General features: G+C 42.4%; 2 protein-coding genes across 4 annotated transcripts in view; both read right to left on the minus strand.

The window, feature by feature from the left end:
- Positions 1-888: 888 nt before the first annotated feature.
- The window catches only part of usp13 (ubiquitin specific peptidase 13), a 44,732-nt gene continuing 17,941 nt past the window's right edge, over positions 889-27,679 (minus strand). For all 3 annotated transcript variants that reach the window (XM_080429795.1, XM_080429794.1, XM_080429793.1), the window contains exons 11-21: positions 26,961-27,086; positions 23,923-24,076; positions 22,445-22,619; positions 22,161-22,249; positions 20,965-21,087; positions 18,223-18,246; positions 17,423-17,566; positions 15,424-15,602; positions 12,736-12,925; positions 4,781-4,865; positions 889-4,371 (exon numbers count right to left, since the gene is read on the minus strand). In XM_080429795.1, coding sequence (XP_080285921.1) covers positions 4,275-4,371; positions 4,781-4,865; positions 12,736-12,925; positions 15,424-15,602; positions 17,423-17,566; positions 18,223-18,246; positions 20,965-21,087; positions 22,161-22,249; positions 22,445-22,619; positions 23,923-24,076; positions 26,961-27,086 — 1,386 coding nt within the window. In that variant the 3' untranslated portion in view covers positions 889-4,274. The remainder of the gene's footprint in view (positions 4,372-4,780; positions 4,866-12,735; positions 12,926-15,423; positions 15,603-17,422; positions 17,567-18,222; positions 18,247-20,964; positions 21,088-22,160; positions 22,250-22,444; positions 22,620-23,922; positions 24,077-26,960; positions 27,087-27,679) is intronic.
- Positions 7,411-11,583, minus strand: LOC308086293 (DNA-directed RNA polymerase III subunit RPC1-like; the record flags this gene model as incomplete). The annotated part of the gene is made up of 1 exon (XM_080429792.1): positions 7,411-11,583. The coding sequence occupies one exon, from the start codon at positions 11,581-11,583 to the stop codon at positions 7,411-7,413; it is 4,173 nt and encodes a 1,390-aa protein (XP_080285918.1).

Raw genomic sequence — 27,679 nt, forward strand, 5'->3', positions numbered from 1 at the left:
TCAATCAATTGGTCTATTGGTCCATTTTATTACACTGCCAAATATTGTTTTACTTGCCAGGTTTAGAAAAGTGAATGATTAAATCAATTACAGTATTATATATTAAGCAACAAGCCATTAGGATGGCTAGTTGCAAAGAATGACAACATGCAGCAGGTGCTAGACCAGCGATTCCCAACCTGTGGAACCCATATAATTGGCAGATTACACCAGTTCCCTGCTGATCTGAACAACTCGACGCAGTCATTACTTGTACAAGGGCTTTTGTTGGCTGCATAAGCATGATCCATCATATGATGGAGCATACATCGGGCAATGCTCATATCCTTTCTTTAGACCGAGTCTGATTGCTAAAACGTCAGTCTATCCTCCATGGAGTCACATAATGTAGTTCTTCCAATGCTTCTTGATCGGGTGCCTTCCCCTGTTTATAAGCATTCATAACCGAGTTATAAAACTCTGTAGCATCGAGCTAATTGTAGCATCCTTTGTAGGGTGTGGTTCTATTTAACGTGCCACCTGTGTATTTAGTCTACAACACATTTCTTTCTCTGTTACTCTGTGTGTGACAGGTTTGTTTTAGTTTATTTATCTATCCAGCATACAGGTATGAATGAAATGATGCAAAGAATGAACTTAGAAATTATATACTTTCATATACTGTAATTGATAGTTTACTGAAATACCTATAATGCTTATTACTCTCTCATATGTATACCTGTAAACCACAAGAATCGCATTAGCACCTTTGAGATCTATGATCTGAACGTAATCTTTTAAAATAAACTCTTGTGATATGATATTGTGTCTTGAGTTCTGGAACATTGTGCCATACATGAATAACAGGTAAAACAAATGTCACCCTGAAAGAAATATTAGCGCCAAGACTCAACAAAGGTGTAGTTTATTAACTTATCCAAGCATTGCAAGTATTCAGTACTATTGGGTATATTGGTATTACAGGGCTATTAACATACCATTGCCATACTGCATCCCAAGCAACATTTGGATAAATACACACATTACAAAAGTCAACTTTAAATATTCCCTTCAAGAAAACTGAATGTAATGAAAACTACAGAATTGGCACAAACATGTTTGCAAAAAGGCGAAAAGGAAACAAGATTAAAGTAAAAACAGGTGAAGTACCTTTTTTGACAATTAGTTAAATGAAAAAAGAGAATAAACTCACAAAACTACAATTGTACAAGCCAAAGGACTAAATGTCAACTCTTAGTGCACACGCTGACCGTACAAAGGCGTTTTGTGACACAAAAGGTAAACGTTACTGTACCTTTCGCAACCTACAGAGAACACAAGAGATAGAGAGAGATGATAAGATGAAGGGAAAGCTGAGATGAAAACAAGGACAAAAACAGACAGAAACAGAAATTAACCAGCCACCCTCTGGTTCAGACTACAGCAGAAAGAAGAGGGGGAGACAAAGGTGCATGGAAATGACCAGAATTGCACAGAATGAAAGTCTGAAATCCCTTCATTTAGAATGAGCAAGACAAACCTCCCATGGAACAAGGAACAGAGAAGATACATTCTACTTATTCTGTCTCATTGCGTGTGTGTGTGTGTGTGTGTGTGTGTGTGTGTGTGTGTGTGTGTGTGTGTGCGCGTGTGTGTGTGTGTGTGTGTGTGTGTGTGTGTGTGTGTGTGTGTGTGTGTGTGCGTGTGTGCGTGCGTGCGTGCGTGCGTGCGTGCGTGCGTGCGTGCGTGCGTGCGTGCGTGCGTGCGTGCGTGCGTGCGTGCGTGCGTGCGTGCGTGCGTGCGTGCGTGCACGCATGTGTGTGTGTTGGGGGTAGAATCACAAGACTTGCATAGAGAGAGAGGCCTCAAGAATGTCCCAATGCAGCTGTATATCATGTAGTCTGACAAGACAACAATAGGTGTTGGGGGATCAATTTGAACTAACATTCTCTTCCCAAAACAACTCAGGGGACCCGGGTTCTACTCAGCAATCAACCTAAGGCTTTCCTGGGATGAGTTAGTATTGTTGTTGCAACCTTTACTCTAGCTTTTGAGTATACAGCCAGGTAACTGTCCTCAAAGTTACTTTTCAGATATAGGGCACTGCAGTTCAGTACTGTTGCACAGCTTGCCTTCTCTTTGATCTTAAGAATGTATACTGTAAAACCCATGAAACAATTGAATACAAATGTGGGGAAATGTAATAAATAACTTTAGCCGATTTGGGCCAAATTCCATCATTTCAACAGCAGCTATTGCTATTCTTGTTATCGTCTTCCAGTCTTCTGGTTACGAGAGTGTGTTTCTCGAAGGTTGCAAGACCACTGGCTTCACTGCATCTCAGAATCCTGGAACAGGAGTTTGTCCCCTATATTAATGCACCACTACACAATTACTGACACCATATATTTTTACATTGCCTTGTCAAGACCTAACAAACAGTAAAAGATTAAAGTCAACGCACTGTCCTTCAAGTGCCATGTACTGTAGCACACACTGAACTCTGTAGTTAGAACTACAACAAAGCTAGACAGTAGTACACTGCAGGTCTGTCATAAGAACTACAACAAAGGTATACAGTAGTATACTGTAGGCATTGCACCTGCTGAAACATCATCAATGGAGAATGACTGTAGAATTATAAATACATACTTATAAGTATTGTACAACAAAACTGATCCTATCTGGGACATAAAAACCATAGCAACTAAGTACATGAGTAGGAAGAGTTGCGAGTGAGTGAGTCATTGATCGATTCAGTATAAGGTGGTGACTAGGCACTAAAGGGCCAGTTGAGTTCTGTGTTTGATATATCTGAGCATTAAAGCTGAACATCAGATTTTGGTTGCAGTGAGTACCATGACGTCTTACATTCAGCATTGCACCATGTCTTCAAGTAGAAGAATGCACATTTGTAGAGGAAAGAGTTGCAAAAAAAACTGCAGTATTGTACGCTCAGTTGTAATGCATATTGCCACAGTATAAAGGCAGAAAGACAAGAGCAAATATACTGTATATATTTTCTTTTTCAGCAGTTGGTTAATGGGATCTCCTATCAAAACAATCTCATTTTGTCCAACAACTGTGTAAACTGGGCCTGTTGCACCTGCTGTAGAATACTGCATGCCAGGACTGTACTTCCTTCAGCAAAAATGTAATGAAAGAAATTAGTCCCTGCAGGATGGAGGACATTCCCCATACATTATATACAGTATACTGTATACAGAGTGGTGATAGGTGGCAAAAATGGGCACAAATGAACCTGTCTGAGGGCTAGTATGAATTGCATAATGAAAAACATTCAGTCATTGAAAGGATATAGTGAACTTGCAGCAGTTGAAATTTGGGTTGCCACATTCTTTTTCACATTCTAATCATATTGCTTCAGAAGCAATATATTAAATAATCTATTTTTTTCTGAAAGTGCCTTCGGGAAATAAATAAAAATTATGAACTACTTTAGCTGATAGCCAGTTGCCATAGTGCAAAGCACGTTTTGCACTAACAGTAACAAACTTGCATGTACTGTAGATTTGCTTCCAGTCTTGATATTAGCATTTCCCCCTTCTCCTCCCCTTAATTGTGAACCATTACAATTGGGTCAATTCTTCCACGTTCTTTGATCAACCCAAAACATTTTTTAAATTCCTAATGTCCTTTCAAGTTTCCCAGGGGTAGTAGTAGAACATTCAGATGTATTTCCACACCATGAGATAATGGAAAAGTCCCCACAGCAAAGCAATTTGTTGATATTTTTTTTGTTGTTGCCAAGTTTTACAGTTGGCAAATGTTAAGGTCTGGCAAAAAAAGCACTCTCAATGCCATGTCAGTGTAAATACTATTTTCCTTTAAAACATACCACTTTGAAAAATACTGGCAGTAGCTGAAGGCAGAAAGAATTAATAATAATAACCGATATGTGATATTATGTTGCTTATATAGCACTCCAGTCATGGAAATTGCACACATCCCTCTGTACCTACACTGTAGAGACAAAAAACACACTTAAATACACATTTAAAGCAAGACACAATAAACATAGACGCACCAAAAGCACATTGCTTTCCCCTTTTTGACCACAGCAGTGTTGAATGTTTCCTGGTTGTTCCTCAATGACATCATAGTAAGGCGAACCGTTCTCCCCACGGCTGGTTTGAAGGGGTTAGTCCCACCATTTTCAAACGGTAGCTGCTGCTATTATTGTTGTCTCCCGGTCCTCTGGTTACGAGAATGCGGTTCTCTGTAAGGTTGCACGGTGGAGGGGGCGGGGCATTGGGGTACGGGCTAAGCTCCCTCTAACTGCTAGACAGTCGATGGTAAAAGTAGACGTAGCCCAAGTCTTTAGGAGGCCTTTCAGACAAACAAACTTTGTGGTCGTTGTAGATCACCCACCTGGAAGGAGGGAAGGCAGAACATTTGAGGAGGGCCCACAGTTTTCTGTAAGTGTCAAATAGTGTGGATTCACCTATTCACCTGCTATGAGGGCAAGCAGTATTTTTATATGTACTTCATCGTGCAACGAATTGTGAAAATAGCAGACCTACTAGATCTGCTATATTCGATATTGTTTTTAATTTGGAAACATTTTGAACATTTTCACCTAATATGCGCAAAATAGGGAGGCCAGGTTGAAAGTGGTTAAGTAAAATAACAAATATAAAATGTATAAAAATAAAAATAAATGATAATAATAATAATAACCTCTTTAAATAGGCTTCCTCTATTTATCAAAAACGAAATAATTATATTTCTAAGAACATGTATTTCCTGAAATAAACTGATTGTGAAGTAGATTACTCACCTTCCTTCCTTCTTAATGTGACATACATAATGTCCAGACATTGTAGATGCTCCCATGTGGCTGATGAAAGCAAAGAGCTCATATCCTGAGAAAAACAGAAATCAAACAAAGACTTGTGTCATATATTTGTTAGACTGCCAAATGTACAGTATGCTTTCATGGGAGCTCGGACCCCTCCTTCTGGGAGCTCAGCTCCCACTGGCTCCTACATAAGTTTAACACTGTCTTTAGCTGTGAACAAATTCTACACGTCTGGTCGTCTGCTCTGCCTGCTGACGTTAGCAATGTTTAATGTACCCCCACATGATGTTTCAGTCAATCAGAATGCCCTAGCTGGTCTGCTCATTTTCTGTGTTGAGGTATAAATATCCTTATTAAACGGCTAGGTTGAATGCTTGATTCTGATTGGTCAATCGCTGAATTCAGCTGTGTGTTATTTCTTGATAATGACCGATGAGCTCAATAACATACAGCTGTCTAATCAAAGACTCAGAGCACCTGCTCATATCAACCTGCGCTGCTTGATTTTATGCTGTATCCAACATGACAGCGATGTAAACAAACACACCATGTCATTTACAACTAAATGTTGCCCTCAAGAATGTTTTTGAAAACATTTGAAGCGAGAAATAGATAATGCAGTAACCAAAAATGTATTCTATTTGATCCACTACACTTCCTTGTTTTCCGAGGCGACCGTGTCCGCCCAGCGCAACATTTATGGAATACTTTCATTGCTGTAAGCAAGGAAATACTTCGTTTTGTTGTTACTTTTGGGTCAATTTATTAAGTAGCCGTGTAATAAGCGGGATAATTGTAAGCACGCTGGTCGTCAACAACGACCAGCGCGCTGACAATTATCCCTTTCATATTCACCACATTTACAGTAAACTTTGGTTTAACCAAATTAAAAACACAAGGATTTTGGGGGGACATGTTCCCTTTTTTCTTTCTTTTAGTTTATTCACAGGCAAAATATACACAATATACATTCACACACAAAACTTGATGCTCCATACAATGTAGGAACTGATGAGAAATTCCTCTGCCATCATTTAACCATTCCAATGTGCTTGCTATGTGACAGCAAACACATTTCAGAAATAGAGGTTTGCACCTAAATACACTGTTAAAACCAGAGGTAAACAAGTCTTGTGTTTGTAGATGTAGGTATTTTAGTGTTGTATGTTTTATACATCACCAGAAACAGACTCACAAAACATCTTGATGCATAAACTGCATAACATTCCTATAATTGTTTTTTTAATAAAGCATGTTTTACAAGAAAAAAAAAATGAACTGTCCAACTCACTTTGCACTTAAATCATAAGGCCCTATGGCATCATTGTCTGCATTGAAAGCATTTTACCCTGTAAGTGAAATCAAAATAAGTCTGTTTGTAGCACAGACCCAGAACATAAAGTACAGACATTCGAATCAGGACTATTATGGTTCCTGAGGGAAATGCAAAACATTTTAACAGGCACATTCTAATAATTAATTTATACTTCATTGCATGTCTGTGTAGTGCACCGAAATCAGCAGATCCGCAAGCCCAAAATGTGACACGTTGTGAGCTTGTAGCTCTTTTTTTCTTTTTTTTTTACATTTTTTTTTAAAAATTTGACCCAAAGACCAAGGAGATATGATTTTTTGAAGATTTAGACTCCCATCCACTTCCTTGTTAACTTAAAAATTCTGTATCTCGGCTCCTGAGTACTTTTTTTTTCTCAATGAAAAATCTCTGGCATAAAACAGCAAAAAAATCTGAAATAACTCTGGCATTCCATGTGTTAAGCCACCCACCTAAACAAAACTAACCGGCAACACTTATGCTGTCATTTGGGTGGAAGCATGTAGATCTCTGTAGATTAAAGGCACACTTTGCCGATTTTGAACCCAAATCTCACGCCCCGATGCGAGGAGACCATACAGTGCGGCAAAAAACACCCCATACACTCTGTGCAATTAGAGCCTGCATCCACAAAATGCTGAAATGTCAACATTTTGGCAAGCCCCAACACACAGAACACACAACGCACTTCCCGCCACACCGTATATCGCCGCCGTCGCGTAGAAACCCTGCACCATCGTTTTTCAACTTTTTAATGTTTTCTTTTGTAAATGAATCCCCACTGACAACAGTGTCATGCAAAGGTAGCAAAAATAGCCGATCCACAAGATCACATCGAGTCTGTAGATCGACCAATGAGGGGAAATTGTGAAAGTGAAGGGGGTAAGTCTGTCTGTGGGTTTCATGAATAATTAACCAATGAAAAGTAACAAGAGCTTGTGACTAAATAATAACTACACTGGATACATTGGAACACAGGATCCATTGGAACACAGGTAATATTTTGACGTTTCCTAGTAACAGTTTTGGACCACCCGACAGCAATGACATGATCCTCCCACACCAGAGCAACGGGACCCAGGCCCAAAACGGTCAATGTGTGAGCTTCAATCACTTAAACCCTCAATACTTAGTAAACTTGACCATTGGCTCTATACTCGGTCAGCTCTTTTTTCCTCTACACCAAACAGCTTTTCCGAAAATAGCTGATCCACAAGCCCGCAACGCCCCGCAGCGCGAGGCGGTTGGCTAAGGCGATGAGGACAGGTGAGGGTGATTAGAGGGCTTCAGGAATATGAAAGTCAGGGGAGTCAAAGAGAAGAGGCCTCTCAGGTGGAGAGAGATCCTTGTCAGCCTTATGTAATAGCTTAAACAGACCCGTGCCGATGTTCATGGGAATGCCCATGATGACGCACTCAGACACACCACAAATGGAGTCCTTCAGTCCAAAGTAGGCACCATCAAACAGGTGATCTGCTGTTTTCTCAAAGGAAGCCAGGTTTAGGACACTTTCCTTCATCTTGGCCAAGCCAAATCTGGTGATGCCAAGAATCTCCCCCTTATAGGACATGAGGTCTGCAAGGAGCATGACATGGCGTCGGTCGACGCTCATGCCGTGGTCGCTCATGGTGTACTGGATCTCCTTGATGATAGTGGTCCTGGCTGCTTCAATACCCAATGTCTTCTCCACCTCAGAAGTATTGTTTGACGTGGTCTTAATCCCGTTGACCCCATGCGTTGCCATGACTGCGCGCATGTTATTCCCCTCCACCTTCAGGTGATATTTGTTCTTGCCACTCTGTTCGTCTATGTTGATGACTGCTCTGGCAACATCTGGGATTCCCTGAACCACCACCTTAGGAAGATCTTCTTTGAGAGACTGCAGCACATAGTACATGGAGCTTTTGCTGTTTTCCCGGGGAGATACGCATACCACCGCCTCACCGTGTACGGCAATGTGTTTCGGCTTCACGTTCAGTCTAGACATACAGATGGAGTAACGGACAGTTTCTGCATTCACCTCTAGTCTTAGCAGCCTTATCCTCTCCAATGACAACTTCACCCGAATGAAACAGTGATCAGGCAGAAATACCTCCTCTATGTACTCTGAAATCTCTCCAAGAAGAGTTTTCTCAATCCTTCCCTTCACCAGACGAGCAAAGTCTGCATCATCCTCCGTATCCAGATGGGCACTGATGATTGGCGTGCTGATGTTCTTGGAGGCATTAATGATCTCCCGGATGCGAGGCACACCCTGGGTGATATTCATGGATTCGACTCCAGCGAAGTGGAAGGTTTTCAGAGTCATCTGGGTGCCAGGCTCCCCGATGCTCTGGGCACACAAAGCCCCAACTGCTGAACCTGGCTCCATCTGGGCTCTCATATATTTGTCCCTGCATGTTTCCAGGAACTTCTCCAGCTGCGTAGGGGTAATGCGGTCCAGCTGATAGAGGACCTTTGGCTCTGTACTGCCATTGTCATTAATGCCATACTTGTCTCTGGTTTTCTTGATCCTTTCTGACATACTCTTGATGAACTTCAGTACCCCCTCCAGGAAGCTGTCTCTGCAGCACAGGAAGTCCCCTCTCTTCATGGTGGATTCTGCAGTGCGGACCAGCTCGTTCTTACTGAAAGCAGACTCATGTTGACATGTGTAGACAGCCCGGATGTTGTCTAGCACTCTCTTGAACTCCAACGGTTCATCCTTGCCCTCCATGGCGGCGGGATCCAAACCGTCGCCACCGTAAATTAACTGGATGATGTCCCCAGTGGAGGTGCGTACTGTCATGTCATACTGGGAGCACAGATCCTCCAGGGACTTGACCAGACGCCTCTGCATGTATCCAGTCTCTGCAGTCTTAACAGCCGTGTCCACCAGACCCTCACGGCCAGCCATGGTGTGGAAAAAGAACTCAGTGGGTGTCAGGCCAGAATAGAAGCTGTCAGCTACAAAGCCTTTGGCAGCGGGCAGTTTGGAGTGCTTGTCGAAGTGAGGCAGGGAGCGATTCTCAAAGCCATCAGGCACTCGAAAGCCACTTATGGACTGTTGACCGACACAAGCAATCATCTGGGAGATATTGATCAAAGAGCCTTTGGAGCCACAAAGGGCCATGATCAGCGGGCTGTTACTCTTATCCAACTCCCTGAGGCAGGCACTGCCAGCATGATCTCTGATGACGGACAGCTCTTTCAGGATGAGATTCTCCAGTGTTTCCTCTGCAGTACATCCAGGTTTCTGCTGCAGCTTGACGGTCTTCAGAGCATCAATGTGCTCGTCACACTTCCTGTAGCCCTCGTCCAGTAGGTCTTGCTTGGCTTTCAGCAGACCCTGGCCTGGCGTCACATCACCTATACCCATGGAGAAGCCACGGTTGGAGAGGTACACAGGGGCCAGCCTGGCCAGACGGGACATGGCATTAGCGGCCTCTAGCTGTCCCCAGTCCCTCAGGAGAATGTAAAAGATGTTGTTCTTGGAGCCAGAGCCCAGGGTGCCCTTGTCCATGGTGCCACACAGCAGCTCACTGTTCTGGATCACTACAAATGAGTCATTAGAGCAGAGGTCTTCTCCCCTGCCACAGTACCGCTTGCCCTTGGTGCGAAGGTTGGCCCTGACTGGACATTCCTTACTGGGCTTCAGGATGAGGCTGAATATCTGCTTGCCTGTCCACAGAGTCGTGGGCTTCAATATTGCTGGGTGGGGGAGAGCAATCCTGATTTTTTCATCCTTCCCCACCAGGATGGATGCCACTATCTGACAGGCTTTAGATCTGTCAAAGAAGGTGTCTTTCAGGGTCAAGAGATAGGCTCCTGTCAAGAAGTCCTGAATGGCAGCAATAAGAGGTTCGCCATTTCTTGGAGTCACAAGGTTAGCTTTTGTATCCATCAGGACCAGAGCCTCAGCCCTGGCTTCTTCCGTCTGAGGCAGGTGAAGGTTCATCTCGTCGCCATCAAAGTCAGCGTTGTACGGCGTGCACACACACGCGTTGAAGCTGAAAGTCCTGTGAGGTTTGACTCTGGCGATGTGGGCCATGATACTGAGTTTGTGCAGAGATGGCTGTCGGTTGAACAGGACGATGTCTCCGTCTAATATGTGTCGCTCGACCACGTCACCAAACCTCAGCTCCTGGGCCATCTTCTCACAGTTGCAGTATTCCAGAGACTTTTTCATTTGTGTGTGGCGCTGGTAAATGTAGTTGGCTCCAGGGTGTACGTTAGGGCCATTACGAACCAGTTTCCTCATAAGTTCCAGATTTGCTTTATTTACTTTCTCTGGATAAGTCAAGATTTTGGCTACATGCACAGGCACAGCCACCTCATCGATCCTCAGGTTTGGGTCTGGGGAAATCACTGTTCTCCCGGAGAAGTTCACTCTCTTTCCCGAGAGGTTACCTCTGAATCGCCCTTGTTTTCCTTTGAGTCTCTGGACAAAACCCCTGGCCCCTTTCTTGGGAGCCATGTTGAGCGGGATTCCAGAGAGTTCGCCGTTGATGTAGAGAGCACATTGCAGCTGCAGGAAGTCCCAGGATTCCATAATCATATGGGTCTTTGCTCCTGTCGTACGGTGCTTCTTAATGACATCGTTGAGGAAGAGGATCTCGTGGAGCTTCATAGTGAGGTCGTCCTCATTTGTGCCTGACTTGAGGTCGCTGATCACTGAGGGCCGAATGCAGAGGGGAGGAACCAGGAGGCGGGTGAGAATCAGGTCGACGGGCTTCCCCGCCTCGGGGTTCATCAGCAGCAGTGAGACGTCCTCTGCGGGGATCCTCTTAAACAGGTTCAGCACTATCAGAGGATTTAGGGTCTCCTGTGCCATGGTGAGCAAACCTTCCAGTTCCTTGTTGTGCTCTATGGCGATGTTAAATGACTGGATGAAATCCGACACGAACGGATCCACCACCTTCTTGGTGGTTTTATACTTCTCGTGGAGGATCTTTAACAAGCTACACTTTTTCACCAGTCCATTGAACGCGTTGCAGTTTAGACAGATTGTCCTTTTGCGGCATTTGTCAGAGATCTTTTTCTTCAAGTCTCGCTTTTGTAAATAGGCCAGATTGGGCCTTTTCAAAGAATCCATGAATTGGAGTTTCTCATCCTTAGTCAGCATGATGTGGGAACATGTCTTACAGATCATCTGTAGGATTCCTATGATGGCTTTGAAATAGCCAACATGGAAGCATGGCAGCTCAAGGTCCAGGTAGCCATAATGTCCTAAACAAACATCCACATTTTTCCCACATGTCTCACAGGGACGGTCTTTCTCACTGGTGCCCATGCGGTGGTCCAACACTCCATAGGGCACTGGGGTGCGCATGGTGTCCTGGCTGTACAGGTTCTTGCTAACCACCTGGACGTGTGCCTGCTGACGCATCTGCTCTGCAGACTGCATCCCAAAGAAGATGTGGCTTATTTTCTTAGCAACGTCTGTCTCTCTGAACTGCTCCTTCACCATGTTTGCTGTTGCTTTGACACCAAGAGAGAAACTACTATTTTATCTTAATATACGCCTGGACAACAATAAACACAACCGATCTCCATGCAAGGGGTGCGTATTCTAAACTAGAGAGGTGCGCTCAGTGGAACTCATATCACCGTCAGGCCAGGTGGTAACTCCATATTTGGAGTCTATGATGTCAGTCATCTATGACATATCTATGATGTATGACTCCATATTTGGGCAAAGTTTCAGCTGATCTGACAGCCATTGACTTCCAATACAAAATTTAAGTTAATTATTTAAAACAATATACACAAAAGGGGTGCTCACTGACCTTCATCAGTGTATGTCAGTATATGAGTCATATAGCACTGACAAAGGTCCCAGGACCGAAACGTTTGCAATTTTTTTGCACACCTCACTATGCGCACAGAGCACTTCATGAGCATGTAAACATAAAAGAGTCTCTGTCTAAGGAATCTTCTTTAATAGTTTATGCAGCGAGCAAGTCTTTTTCTGGCAGTTTTCCTTTATGTTTTTGAGACCACCCCACCTGCTGTCAACTTTTAGCAAAGAACAAAGAAAGGTGCAACAGTTTACCCAGTACTTTCATATTCTGATGACATCAGGGATCTCCATAATGGGCATAAAAGGCAGACAGACGAACAGACAGGTACAACAGGTACTCTGACAACGGGTACAACAGGTATTGCATAACTGGGTTGGGCATGCATTCCCAACTTGCATTGTTCCCCAATTGCATCGCGATCTGACTGATATGCCCATATTTAGGCATATATGGAGATCTGGTTGTCCAGAACCGCCAATCCGACCGATATGTCCATATATTGATATGCCCATATATGGGTATACACTGATGACTTCATGGTTCTCCATATATGGGCATAAAAGGGACATAGACAGACAGGTATAACAGGTACTCTGACAATTGAACGGGTATGGGTATTACAAAACCGGATGGGGTTTTTCCGAGTAGTTGGGCCTAGTATGGATTCATACGGACAGACGGTTGAAAACAGACTTTGGGGGACATATATAAGGGCGAGCCCTCTTCTAGACAGCTCACCCATTACTGTTTGCATCGCATAAAACAACAAACTTCAAGAAGTAATCTGTGAAATTGTGAGTAAGTGAGCAGTCACTTACGTCCCGGTCCATCTTTGACCCGTGGACCCGAGGTGTCCCGATCTGGTGACAGCGTGGAATCACTGAGGGAGTTGGCATTTGAGAAGGCGATGTCATTGGGCTCCGTGTCACCCAGGTCTGACAGTGCTTCGCTCTCCTCCTCCTCCGGATGAGTGAAGATCCAGTCCAGCGCTCGCTCCAGATTGTTGTTCTGTAATTCAGTTGGAACAACAACGTTCTCTTCAGTTCAGTTCAACAGGTCCTGTATATTTAAAATTCTGTTTAATTTTAACATTTTGATTTAACTTCCATTTTTCTGTTAAATCATTGTTTTGTCCACCATAATCTACATGTCAAACAACTGAGTCCTGAATCAGCGGATATAATGTAAATGTTTAAGTTGTTAGTTACACATCTTCAAGCAGTCAACAGCCGCACACCCAGCTCTTTGTCCCAGCCGTGACACCATTTCACCCTTTTGCCGCCAAGTGTGGCAGTTATCTTTGTGCAAGTTGCTCAGTCTCAGTCATCTCTTTGCTGCTTTTAATTAAAAGAGGCATGATTCATAGATAATGAACGTGTGAGGTGCACATACACGAGGAGGGAGAGAGTTAGGAAGGGAGAGCGGGAGTGAAGAAGGGAAAGTAGAGGGTTAGGGGCACCTGGTGATGCAGATCGCTTCTCCTTTTAGTGTTCAGACAAGTGAGCCATCAGGCCACTGAGGTTGAATGCCTCCTCCGCCTTGTGTCTGGGTTATTAATAGACTGCCTGCAAGACCCCTCGCTGATTCACAGCTCTATTTCCCTTCATTTCTTTTTTTCCACCTCAAAAACTGTGGACAGGGCATTAGGGGTGATGAACAAGGAAGCCAGATGTCTGTTTCAGTAGAGTACCACTCATCTGCTGATCCAAGGATTAAAGCAAAAACAGACATTTCTAGGTGCTAATCTGTGATTTATTAAAAGGGGTATGAAAGGAGCCCCTCACACTAGCGCTGTGTTTCCTAAACAATTGACAAATTATGTTGAATTACGATGTTTAGGTATTATCATTCTAAAAACCTATGTTCTTACAGCCAACCAATTCAAGAAATAGCAGATTGAGGCTTTAACTTTTGCTTCGGACATATCCGAGACCATTAGGGTTTTAACACAAACTCTATTGCTATTTTGATCCATTTTAATACTCTTATAAAAATGACTGAAATCAGTTGAGAACTTTAATCCAGACTGAGAACTTTAATCCATGCCGATCTATTTTTTTCTGATGAGGCAAAGTTGAAACCAGAGATTCAGCAACCATTTGGAAACAGGCACCCCGTGACTCTGATGAGGATTCATTCTCTTTCGTGCAGAAGAAAACAAAAAAATTATACTACAGCACATTGTATTTGTATCTGTATATTTCCAAATGTGTTGATTAAGGAGATGATACAACAGCCCTGTGTGTAATACATCCAGATAGCATTTTGCTAGAGCAGAAAAGCAGCATCAGCAGTGGACTATTTGTAAACAGCATTTAGAGCAGACATGTCTAATCGCTGAGGGCAGTGATGATCTATTACAGTCCCAGTGTAGAGCAGCTAACAAGTAGGCCAGCCAAGAACCTTTATGAGCTTGGTTTTCAACATGGAACCCTCACACAACCCATCTGAACACCACCTCTCTTACATGCCTACATCAGGATGCCAGGATGTGTCCATTATATAATTAGTGTGTGCAAGGTAAAGATGTTAAAGTAGGTCACGTCAGGGTGGGTTTTAGGGTGTTGGTTTTAGTGTTTGGATATACAAACAGTTTTGGCATTTGCGTTGTTTTATTGTTCGTCTTTCAGTGTTTTACATATACAGATACATAAATTATTTCACTTGATCAACTATGATAAATGATTAGTTGATCAAGTGAAGGTAATTTTACATGGTTTTATGTGCAGCAAAGTACTGCTAAATTTGTACTTTTGTGCAGTAGCAGATCTAAAGAAAACTTTAGCTTGATTATTTCTAGATACATGTTGTACACTGAAGGTATAAAAAGAGTGGACAGAACAAACTTAACTTAATTTTTAGAAGATAAAGCGAATGTATGCAGCCAGTGGACAGAATAAACTTAAAAGCCGGACGTGAAGAGAATGCACAGAATTAGAATTATTAGTGAATAGAGTTACAGAATACAGAGAGTGGACAGAATAAATGTAACCACTTGAACCCTAGCGTCCATGTTCTGTGGGCGAACATTTGTCCAAAATAGCAGATCTACAAGCTCACAAAGCGTTGCAATGCGTTGAGCTAGTAGATCTGCAATTTTTGCCGAAGACATTTGGTGTAAAAGAAGTGAGGCTAGTATAGACCTCTGGGTCCTCCAGTCAATTTAGTACATAGGGTTAAGTGCTTAACCCATTAAGACCTGAGGCTGATTCCACAAATGCCCTCTAAATTAGTAGTCATCAAAATTATAAAACATTTTCAAGATTTTTCAAAACATTTCAAAAGTAGCAGGTAATACAAGCTGTGAGCTTGCATATCTGCAATATTTTTAGAACTACTGTTGTAAATCACTGTTCTAAATTGTACGAGTTTTCAGAAAAACTAACAGAATATCCAGAACGTAATTACTAGCACTAGTATCGTGTGAAGGTATGAAAAGGGAATAAAATTTACTTTTAACACAAATATCAAGGGAGGCTTATGCATAGAGTGAGCAAAACACAGACCGTGGCTTTGAGGGCTTGGACGGTGTGGCTGCGAGGGAAGCCCATGGAGGTGAGGATGGCAATGCTCTCCTCAGGTGGAGAGTTTAGCAGTGGGGCGGAGGTCATCGGGCTGTCACTGGTCGACGGTCCGTCTAGCAGTGGATCAATGATGGATGGCAGAGCTAGGGGTTCCGCAAAGTCTGAGAGAGAGCGAGAGAGAGAGCGAGGGAGAAACAGACAGAGAGGGAGAGAGAGTGGTGGCATTGTGAAAAAGGTGGAGAATGGGGGGAAGTAGAGAGGAGGAACAGGAGGAGAGATCAAGATTTCTCTAACAACTTCTCAACCAGGGAGGTCGTACAAGTTATTTGAACATTATTGGGTCTTTGGTAATTGCTCAAGATAACGAGATGGCAATTGCTGAACACATTTGTTTTTCCTTCTTCACATGAACATGCATGTTGTGTTGGGGGGAAAATAAATAAATAAATGATATGTTCTGTATTTCCTCCCAAAGCTGGAAATTAAGACATTTCTGACAGACAGGGATGATTGTGTCTAAATGACTTCCTCCCTACATGATTCAGGTAGGAATTATTTTTGTCCTCCATTTCATTCTTTATTCGGGGCTGAGCTTCCCTTAATGACAATAGACGAGGGAAAAACACTGCTGTTGGGGCTGTTCTAAATTCTTCCACAGTAGGAGCGCACGCACGCACGCACGCACGCACACACACACACACACACACACACACACACACACACACACACACACACACACACACACACACACACACACACACACACACACACACACACACACACACACACACACACACACACCCCCCCCCCCCCACACACACACACACACACACACACACACACACACACACACACACACACACACACACACACACACACACACACACACACACACACACACACACACACACACACACACACACACACATGTATAATCACAGATATGTTTACATGTGTGGTGTGTCTGTGTATGGCTGTGTATGGCTGTGTGCACTGTGCACCATGTCATAACGATAACGATGTGATCCACAATGACGATGAACATTATGTGGAAATGAGTGGCGTGTTGAAGAGAATTTAGATTTGTTGTTGTTATAAATTAGTTGGGTTGTGGACTCCGCCAGCCACTTGAGTTATAAAAATAAAAAAAAGAAGGAGAAGATGTAAACGATATATTCATAGTTCTCCTTATAGTTATTGTTCTTGGACGGACCTTAAAGGACTACTTCCCATATTCAACCTATCTTCATATAATTGGTCCTCACTACTCTATTATAATATTGGTACAATTTTTGTCTACTCTGTCTGTGTCTCAGAGGAGGGCTGTGGACAGTTCAGAAACCCGCCTACTAGTGACATCATTGATGGGGAATCCAATAGAAACTGCCGGCTTTATCTATTCCTGGAAAAGTTAGCATGCTTTTATAGAAGCCATTGTTCTTGCATTAATAACTAAATAACTAAATAAAAAATGAAATCTTGTTTGAAATGACCAAACCTGCCTCCCTGAATGTAACTGGAAAAGAACAACAGGTGTACTGTATGGCTACAATGTAAATCACTATAATTTGTTTGTGTGTACACACATCTATCCATTTATCTATCTATTTATCTATCCATTCATTCAACAATACATCTAGCTAACTGCCTACCTCCCTACCTCCCTACCTACCTACCTACCTACCTACCTACCTACCTACCTACCTACCTACCTACCTACCTACCTACCTACCTACCTTCCTACCTACCTACCTACCTACCTACCTACCTACCTACCTACAGTACCTACCTACCAACCCATCCATCCATCCATCCATCCATCCATCCATCCATCCATCCATCCATCCATCCATCCATCCATCCATCCATCCATCCATCCATCCATCCATCCATCCATCCATCCATCCATCCATCCATCCATCCACCCATCTATCCATCTATCATCTATCTCCATGTTCTCACATGTATGAGGTGGTCTTACCAGGCTCTTCCATGTGGGCTATGATCCAGTTGAAGGCCATCTCAGGGCCCATGTTTCCAGTGTAGTAAACTGCCTTCCGACAGGCCTCCAATGGGAAGCCCATCTCTGCCAGCTGCATTACCGCTGCCTCATCTATTTCTGGAGCTGAAGCAGGTGACACAGGACAAACCAGCAACAATAACTACCTATGACTTACAGCTGCTGAGTCGACGTCACTGGGTCGGCCCTCTAGTTTAAAACACCCCAAATAGATTTCAAGCGTCTCTCTCTCCTTGGGCCTCATTAAATGAACGGGACCAGAGGAAATGTCCTTGCCCTGGGGAGGTTGCCTTGTTGAGAGGATGATTTATCAGGGAGAGAAATGACTGAAAACAAGCAGAGCTACAGTATGTGCTGCTTGAAAGTAAAGTTTCACACTGGCCTTATTCCTGTGTATTAAATTGATGTAAATAATTATTGCAAGGCACACTCGATAACCTTAATGGAATTGATCTCCACACATACAGTACTACATACAATTTACCTTGAGTGGAAACAGCACCAAATAATTTATTGCACCTATATTGTTTTGGGCAAGCAGAATTTTGGGCAAGCGGAAGTATGTTTTTTTTCTTTTTTAAACAGCAAAGGTTTTGATACTTTTGTGTGACACTGTCATACACCTAAGTACAAAATAGGGCATTCATTTATGAAAAGAAAAAAAATAATAATTAAAATATGGAGATTTCTGCCCAACAGCGACAATGCTTATATACACAAAGTAATGCAACAAAAGGTTAAAAGAAAAGTGGAGTACTTACAGTCTAAGGAGCTCATGGAGTTATCTGAAAGGAGAGTCGAAAATAGGAATTTAAGGTGTAAGCACGAAGAGTGGAAAAAGAAGAGATAACACTGCTAAGACTTGCTGTGATCAACCACAGACTCCTCACTTCTGCACAAAACATCAATTATTAATCTAGAAAATCCTGTAAAATTCAGGTCACCAACAACATCAGAAACTTTACAAATCAGGCACAGTTTGCTCCATCCCCAAATAATATCACGGCTCTGAGCAGAAAACTCATAATGTTTCAGAGTGAGGTGTTCCGCATCACTACCAAAATCTTTAATTCTCTAATCATAATTCATGGTTAATGATGCGTTTCAAGCAACACAGATTACAAACATTCGCCTGTTGGTCTGTAATCAATAGCCTGCATTTCTATAGCGCCTTTATCCTAAGGTGACATGATTAATTGCAACCGATACCTGCTGAGGGGCGGACAGTGGCTCGGCATCTAATGTTCTTCTGAAGGAGCTCATGACAAATGTCAAACATATCAGTAGGTGTATTAAAAACAACAACTCGCTCCCTTTTCTTCTACTTAGTAGTTAGCCTTAGTTTTTACCTGTCCTTTTCTAGGAATGCAAACCTTTTATGTAAGCCAAATGGACGTGGGTTCCTATCTCATTTACAAAATCTGTGTGTGTCACTCTGTCCCGGGCGTAACTCGGAAAGCGTCCGACCAAACGATCTCTAACTTGGCGTGTGTGTCACTATAAGAAAAGCATGTATTTGTTCAAATCCTTTGAGTCACCCCCAAAGATATCCTCATATTTCCAAGCACCTTTTTACCTACACTAGTTCTGACTTGTAGTTGAACGTTATGTGACTGTCCGAGGTAGATAACTTGTGCTGCAGGAGAATGGGTGAATTTTGGGTCTTGCAACGAAGTCTAAATTAGCCATAAGTGGCACTCTTCTCCAGAGCCAATTTGCTTTTCCAGAGGGTGTCTCAGATAGCAAACACAGCATGCCGTGTTCTGTGCTAAATTATTCAACCGTAAGCAATTTTCAAACATGCTCTTTGTCCTCTGAATTTAAATATGTTTCCTGTTCTAAGAGGCAGCAAAGCGTTGCAGAAGGAAAAAAAGGAGAACACATTGTGTCTCTGTCAATGTGTGAGGCACTGTACAGCAGGAAGGCAGAAGCGTTTGTGCTCCTCCTTGGAGCCTTTTGTACATTTTGGGGTTTTGAGACGGGTTCAGAACATTTTGTGCTATGCGCCTGCTGAAATATTAAGCAGTTCACTGATAACGTGATGAACGTCTCAACCAGGCTAGTTGATGAAAAAGGATTAGAATTACAGAAAGAGAAAGAAAGACAGACAAAATTAAAGAAAGTCCTACTGAGGGAGAACACTCAGTTCAGTATTGCAGTCCACGCTCAGAGAACATTGTCAATTAGTCACCTTAATCTGTAACAAGTAAGTAAGTAAATAACAACGGTCTACCCTCCAAATGTGTTGGAAGTAGTCCCATACTTGCTTTGCATTTTTAAAAGCTTCCCAGCTTCTGGATCATTCTCTGATTATTTTAAGATCTCTTGTGTTCTTCCTCTTCTAAAGAAACTGGTATTGACTTTGAAACACAATTACAGGCAAACTTCTAAATTGCCATTCATTTGAAAAGTTCTGGCAGCCGTGGAAGACAATTGGGATTTCGATAGCACCACAGTACTGAGACTACACTTATTCGAGTCGCAAATGAATGAATACTAACATTGGTTCCGTACTTGTTTTGTTGGACTCGATTAAAGCATTTGACACCATTGATCATTATATCGTTACTGATAGAGCAGTGGGTTGGCATATCTGGGACTGCTTTGGATCGGTTTAATATATCTGACACATTTTCATTCCTATAACTTGTGCCCTAAGGTCAAATTTTAAGTCCAATCCTATTTTCTTCATAAATGCTTCCCCTTGGATAAATTATAAGTAGGCAATACATCTCCTTCCATTGTTATGTACATTATTACAGTACTGTGTGTGCACAATAATCTTCCGGTGAAGAAAAAAAAAAATTGTTAACTGTCCAGCAGACATTAAAGTCAGGATGTGAAATCATTGTCTCAAGTTTAACTCTGACAAAACTGAAATTCTCATTGGCCCATATCACTTACATTCTCAAATTCAGTCGTCAGGTCTTTTATCCAACAATGTAAGGTCTGTTGCCAAAAACCTTGGAATCTAATTCCCAGTTTAAAATTTGACAGACATATTGCAGAAACTTGTGCAGACATATTTTTATCATCTCTGGAAATATTTCATGATCAGATACATTTTTGAGTCAGAGACATGTTTTTATGTCTTTGCGCCTTGACCAATGCAATGGTGTTTTAATATGTCCTTAATGCCCTGACATTTCCTGACTACATCGGGGGATCAGTTGGGGTGACGCCAGGTGACGCCCCATGTTATAAACTGTCCAAACACACTACAGATGACAATCAGCTGATGACACTGTTGTCAGGAAATAAGTCTCCTACCATATCGGGGAATACATGACTGAATGTTATGTTAATGTACCTCTCGCCAAAAAGGTGACTGACTCTGTAATGAATGTGGCTCTTTCAGTTGTTGAACACACCCACTGCAGTAGGAAGTGTTTTAAAAGTGAGTTTCGTTCCTGTAACAATGACACTGACTGTCTGTACGAGTGGAAACCATCAGTTTGGTTAATTGTCTAAAAACCCATTGGATGTTTGTATGTGAGCAGTACCTATAGTGTCTTCAGCTAGAACTATTGGAGGAGAGAGATCAGGCAGTTCTTCCTCTCCAGTCTGCAGCCCGGTGGCCCTCAGCCGGTTCAGATCAAGGAAGTCTGGAACATCTATGGCTAGATCTGTACAAAGGAACACAACATGGACAGGGAATGTCATAAATACTTAAAGGCCCATGACACGCATCAAAATGTTATCGTATTTTTTTTCTCAGGGTGAAAAAAAAAGAAATAGACAAACCTAAAAAGAAAAGAACCTGAAACAAAATGTTTTTGTAATTTTTGTCAACGTAAACATAGATTTTGATGTCATAGGGTCTTTAAATAAATGTAATAGTCCTGAAAACCTTCATATAATTCATGTGTAGTACATAATAATGATTTCATGTCCATTATTGCTGAAAAATACGAAATTACAGCATGTGTATTGTTTCAATTGGCTCTGGATACATAATATGCTACAGTATACCTCTTTGAGTCCGTTTAGGCTTAGACCGATTTTTTTCACAACGCGGCACATCATGGCACGCTGTGAGCTTGTAGATCTGCTACTCTCGCTATTTTGGGTTAATGTCGTTAAGGTAGAAAGCTGTTCTACAGCAGGCTGAGCATCAGCCAACTGAATAGTGGCCACATGTTGGAGCTCTAGGTGCTTTGGTTTTGAACCACAACAACAGTCAGCCAAGCCTTAAGGTGTTTTGAACAAATGCAGGTTAAGATGCTGCAATATCCTCCTTTGAGTTTTTTTATCTTATATAAAGGTTAAAGTCCTTCAGCACTTTACAGGGATGAGGGAGCGAGTGGTGTGTGTGTGTGTGTGTGTGTGTGTGTGTGTGTGTGTGTGTGTGTGTGTGTGTGTGTGTGTGTGTGTGTGTGTGTGTGTGTGTGTGTGTGTGTGTGTGTGTGTGTGTGTGTGTGTGTGTGTGTGTGTGTGGTTGTAAAAAAAAACGTAGGCGAAGCAACTGCTGAGATAAGTAATTAAAGGCTTTCAGTTGATTTCATCTCACATTGGCCCTTGTAATTCCTAGTGTAATAGTGCCATCTGCTGGATATTTATAGAACTAAGAATGCTTCCAGAAACTTGTTCACACATGGAAAATACAGATGGATAAAAAATAACTGAAAAGAGAACAAATAATGATTCACAATGCCTGCTTTGTTGAGAACTTAATTTGAACTGTTCCTCATTCAGTTACCTAGTTTCTTTGGAACCCAGTCAACCCCAAATGTGAATTTCTTGACCTGCACCACCAGATACTCTGGGAAGGAGGCGAAACGGGATGTCCTGCAGAAAGAGGAAAAAACGAATAATGAAGATAGTGAAACTTCAATAAGAAAGCAGCAGTACGCAGCATGTATCAAGAACATTCCAAATGTTATCTACAGTGTACTGTTAAAGCCTTAGGATGACAAACACTAATATTGATGATGTATAATAATCTTTTCAAACCTATGTAGGTGGACCAGGATTTAAGCTTACTTGATACCAGCAGACTTGGCCTGCAGTGCTGAGCTCCAGAAGTCTGGAACATTCTCTGGCTCTGTAAAAGCCTGCAGGCAGGCAGTGAATGGGATCCGAGCTCTAACTGGCTCTGGAGGGGCCCGCATATTCTCCTCTGCATCCTTCCGTTTGGCCTCATAAGCCAGCAGCTCCTCTGGAAAAGGGCCGATGTACGGCATAACACACACACACACACACACACACACACACACACACACACACACACACACACACACACACACACACACACACACACACACACACACACACACACACACACACACACACACACACACACACTCAATTCAATTCAATTCAAAGGGCTTTATTGGCATGAGAAAACATACGTTAACATTGCCAAAGCAAAAGTGGAACAATACAATCAAAACAAATTAATGCATGTACAATTGAAAGGGAATAGAAATTATGCATACACAAAGCTGTTACATTGCAACTGAGGCAAATCTAACTTACAAAACCATAAGAATTGTGCATTTGCTGTCAGGAATAGTTGGCCTACATATCCACGTAGGAAAGGTTAGCTTGGGATAAGCTTTTGCAAGGTGGTGCAGAAATAGCAGACACACGCATCATGATGTGCTCTATAACAATGACAGATATCAATCGCACTCTATAACAGCAATTAATTAAGACATGTAATCTTTTCAACAAGTCCTGAATAAATCTCTAGGAATAAAGAGCCATCAATTAATATAAACAAAGAAAATGAGCTAAAGCGGTACAATAACCTCTTTATCGGATTTCGTGATAATCAGTGAACCTTGTGGGAATCAAAAGCTTGACTCGGTCAGCTCCCTCTGAGGAGTGAACTTTTCATCCTGCTCCTGGGGACCTGCCTACATGCCCTTTGAAATTAAGTCCTGCTCATTTTGCACGCAGGCTGAGAGCCACCTGCGCCCACCTTCTGATGCACGGTGCGTCGGCTGCCCCTTTGACGCTGTGGTGCGGGCAATGGTGTAAAGTAACTAAGTACATTTACTCAAGTACTGTATTTAAGTACAATTTTGAGGTATTTTTACTTTACTGGATTATTTCCAATTTTCTATTATTTTACTTCTACTCCAATACATCTCAGATGCAAATATTGTACTTTTTACTCCACTACAATTACTTGAAAACTTTGCAGGTATAAATTATTATACCGTATTATAAAACATACATTAACCACTTTAGCCCTATTTTATACATAGGCTATTTCAAAATAGCCGATCTACAGCTTGTAGATCTGCTATTTTCAAACATTTTAGTACTTTTACTTCTCATAGTATATTTTGATGCTAATATTTTGCACTTTTACTCAAGTAACATTTTGAACACAGGCCTTTTAGTTGTAACAGAGTATTTTTATATTGTGGTATTGCTACTTTTACTTAAGTAAAATATCTGAGTACTTCTTCCACCACTGGGTGCGGGGAAGGGGGGGGGGTCTCTCTTACCTCTGTTTGTTGCGGCCTCAATGGGGGCTGGCAGCTGGATGAGGTAGTCAACCCGCTGAGTGTAGCGCACCCGGCGCGACTGACAGCATTGCGTTCGCTCCTCCACCTGGAAGCGGAAGACGTCGCTGGGGTTCTCCGAGCCCCCACTGTTCCGCTGGGAAATGGAGGTAGGGAGGGGGTGTTGAATATTAATAATAATAAGATTAGGGGCGCCCGCTGGCCTAGCGGTCCAGGCGCGTATCACATATAGACTCTAACAGTTCCTGACGATCTTTGCTGCGTGTCTCTCCCCGTCTCTCTCTCTCCATCTTCACTTAAAACTATCAATAAAGGCCAAAAACTATGAATAATATTGAGATTAGTTTGATATTAAGATCAATATCGAGACCAAATAGTTTAGTAAATTTTGCACTGGCAAGATGACTCAGATTACATTTTGAAGAATTGGATAAATTCACAATGAAATGAAACCTTTGGTTTGTTGTGTCTTGTAAATGTTCCTGGCAAAACACACCTCAAGCTGAACTACTATTAAGACAATAATGCAGGCGTGTGTACAGCAGAAACTAAACTACCAAAAAGAAACCCAAGGACCCAGCATTATATCTCTTCAGAACTCCAGGTAATTTGATATCATTAAAATCCCCCATGTGTCCTCGCAGCTAGTGTTTATTTGAAGCGTATGGTGAGAGATGTCGCCGTGATTAAACGCACCGGCTCGTATGGGGGGCATCTATGCAGTCTGGCCTGTCTATTCTAAGAAGCTACAAAAATACATGAGTTATAATTTTACTTGTGGGCTGTACTCGAGCTGACTTGTCTGACCCCAGGACAAAATTGCTGATGATGGCGACTACGGTCCCTTCCTTTCTATCTCTAGCTGAAGAACTCAGCTCCTAGACATGCAACCTTGACAGCTGAAGAAACATACTAAGCTGAGGAAAAAGGAAAGTACATCTGGCCTTTTTTTTTGGACAAATCCAATTGGTAATTTCTCATAGAGGAGCTCCCGGGTACTGAAATAATAATAATATGAGTGCATTCAAACTTTTAACATGTCTTGTCAAGGCAAGTTTAGTTGTATAACCTTAATCACAGTTACAGTCTCAAAGGGATTTACAGGCCCACATTTAACAAAGGACGTGTTTTGTTTTTCTGGTCTGAAGGACATGAGGTAGATCTGAGTCTGAATGTGTCGCATGTGCCTGAGGCAGAATGGGAAGCATTATCTGGCCTCCCTGTGAAACAGATAGCGGTAGGCTATATATAGACCCACCGCTTGAGAAAGTTACTTCAGAGCACCAGTGTCTGTGAACTGAGGGCACAGTGGGCTGTGCCCCCCCCCCCCACACACACACACACACACACACAAACACAGACACACACACACACATATACTGTATACACAAACACATCTCCACTGCTAGGCCCCACTGCGACTATGCGTGTCAAAGGTTAAGCTAAACCCTGGAAGTGCCCCTTTGGCCATCTTGGCAAATACTGCTTTGATTTGTTTGTCTATTATTTGGTAGTGAACAACACTTTGATGGAAGATGGCAGCTTTGGGGTGCTCAGGTCCCCAGGACTTTTTTGTATCCTTTTAGCTCAAATGTCTGACTGTACCCTGTGCTGTTTACATTTCTGTCTAATAAAGTATTCAATCAATCAATCAAAGGTGGCGCAGTGGTAAAGTACCTGCCCACAACTACAGAGTGTAGGGGTTTCGAATCCACAGTGGTGCATCTGGCTTTGTCGAGAGTCTAGTATACAAACACTATTGGCCAATGTTCGGGGGAGGGAAGGTGGGCAGGGAGGGTGATATTTGTCACTGCATGTACGCCTACGGGCTGGGGCAGCACCTGTCAACAGTGAGTGTTGGGCGGGAGGAGTAAGACCAGGCGGCAAGCATTCGCCGCTGGAAATGAGGCCAATGCGGAAGTACTGAAAACGCTGCAGTTCTTTCTCATCAATGGCCTAGAGAGTGCCACTATTTCCCCTCCTGCTGGTTGCAGAAGACTTTTCATGCCATTAAACTCAATGGGTATTTGACCAGACTTTAGATTTTATTACCATAGTAAACATTGTCATAAATACTTTATGCTTTCAGTTTAAAGTCTTCTTTCAATTATCATGATATACGTTTTTGTAAATTATGGCCCCACACATTTTCTAATTGATGAAAAGGTTGGTATGCTTCTAGAGTGAAGACCCACCTTCCTCGCTCCCCGTCCACCCAATATCATTCGTTTTCTGGTTCCGTTTCGGGACCGGAAATCCAAGATGGCGGATTTGAATTAGCTGAAATAGTGGCCTCAAAACGAGTCTGTAGAAACCAATGGGTGACGTCACGGCTTTTTTTGTCCATGTTTTTACAGTATGTGAGTACTGTAGGATGGAGGCTCTAATGGCAGGTGAGCCCTGGGCCAGGGTACAACACCAGTGACAACACACAGTAGTGTGCGGGGAGGAATTAATTGGCATAATGACTAAATTGGGGAGAAAAAGGGATGACAAATAATTGGCTACTCTATATTGGGGGAGGGGGGGGGTAGCAGCTTTGGTGCTTGTACTGTATGCAACATGCAGGTATGGGGAATTGTAATAAGTACGACCCAGTCGGTGGCTCACTTGGTATAGCGCATACCATAATGGCTCAGTCCTTGCACAGCTGACCCAGGTTCAAATCTGACCTGAGATCTTTGCAGCTCTGCAGCTATCAAATAAAGGCTTGGAAATGCCCCAAATGTTACTGGTTTGTTGAGTTAAGACTTAATTACGGTATACTTTGTCACAGAAAACTGAATTTCAAGGGAAAATGTGATGAGTTTTTTTCACTTAAAAATCTGATGAGTTTTTTTCACTTAAAAATCTGATATTTGTAATTCTATCCGTCTGTATTATGGTGTCAACTGATATTAGGAACATTCCCAGCTACCACAGCATAATATCACCTCTGCTCACTGGCTTTAGTTTAATTACAAATCACTCTTTCCCTCTCCTCCCAAGACGGTCACCTGTGGACCTCAGCATCAACTCACCTCCACCTGGTTCATGACGTGTAGTAAGAACTCATGAGCATCTTGTTGTCTGTTGGAGGAGAACTCGGGGTGGCCCTTGCTGACAAGTGCCTTGAACATCCTGGCAGAGATGCCTTTTTGCTGGTGCTGAAATAAGAAGTAAGAACCTGTCAAGCAACCTGTCAACCTGTCAAGAACGCCAGACGCACCGGGGAATGTTAGGCATTCACCAATATGTACACTGAATGAATGTCTGGATATAACCAGGATCAAACTGGGTCTTGGTAACAGATCCAAAAATATTTTGCTCTGGTTTTTCACATCGTAAGATTGTATAAGTTTGATAATTACTTTTCTTCCTATAAACAAGTGGTATTGGTGCATGCCTTAGAGATAACAGCTACAACAGCTAAGTCTGTCCCCTACCACCGGTGTTAAAAAGATACACAGCCTTCTGGTCTTCTTGGAGGTAAAAAATACCCAGTCCCAGACCTTCCTCACCAAAAAAGAGGACAATCTTATCAGGTTTAAAATATTCATATATAGGTCAAGCATTAGCAACATTAATTGCGAGTTAGCTTACCACATATATAGCACAGTATGCAAACACTGTAACCCACCATGCCATGTTGCACCCAGCTGTCAATGTGTGTCCAAACATGTCTCCGCCCTCACATATGGAGGAAATGCAGGATCACAGAACGGCCCGTCAATTACTCTGACTAATAAGGCCTAAAGAA

Source organism: Gymnoscopelus braueri (genome assembly GCF_963280865.1).
Source record: "Gymnoscopelus braueri genome assembly, chromosome: 6".
Lineage (NCBI taxonomy): Eukaryota > Metazoa > Chordata > Actinopteri > Myctophiformes > Myctophidae > Gymnoscopelus > Gymnoscopelus braueri.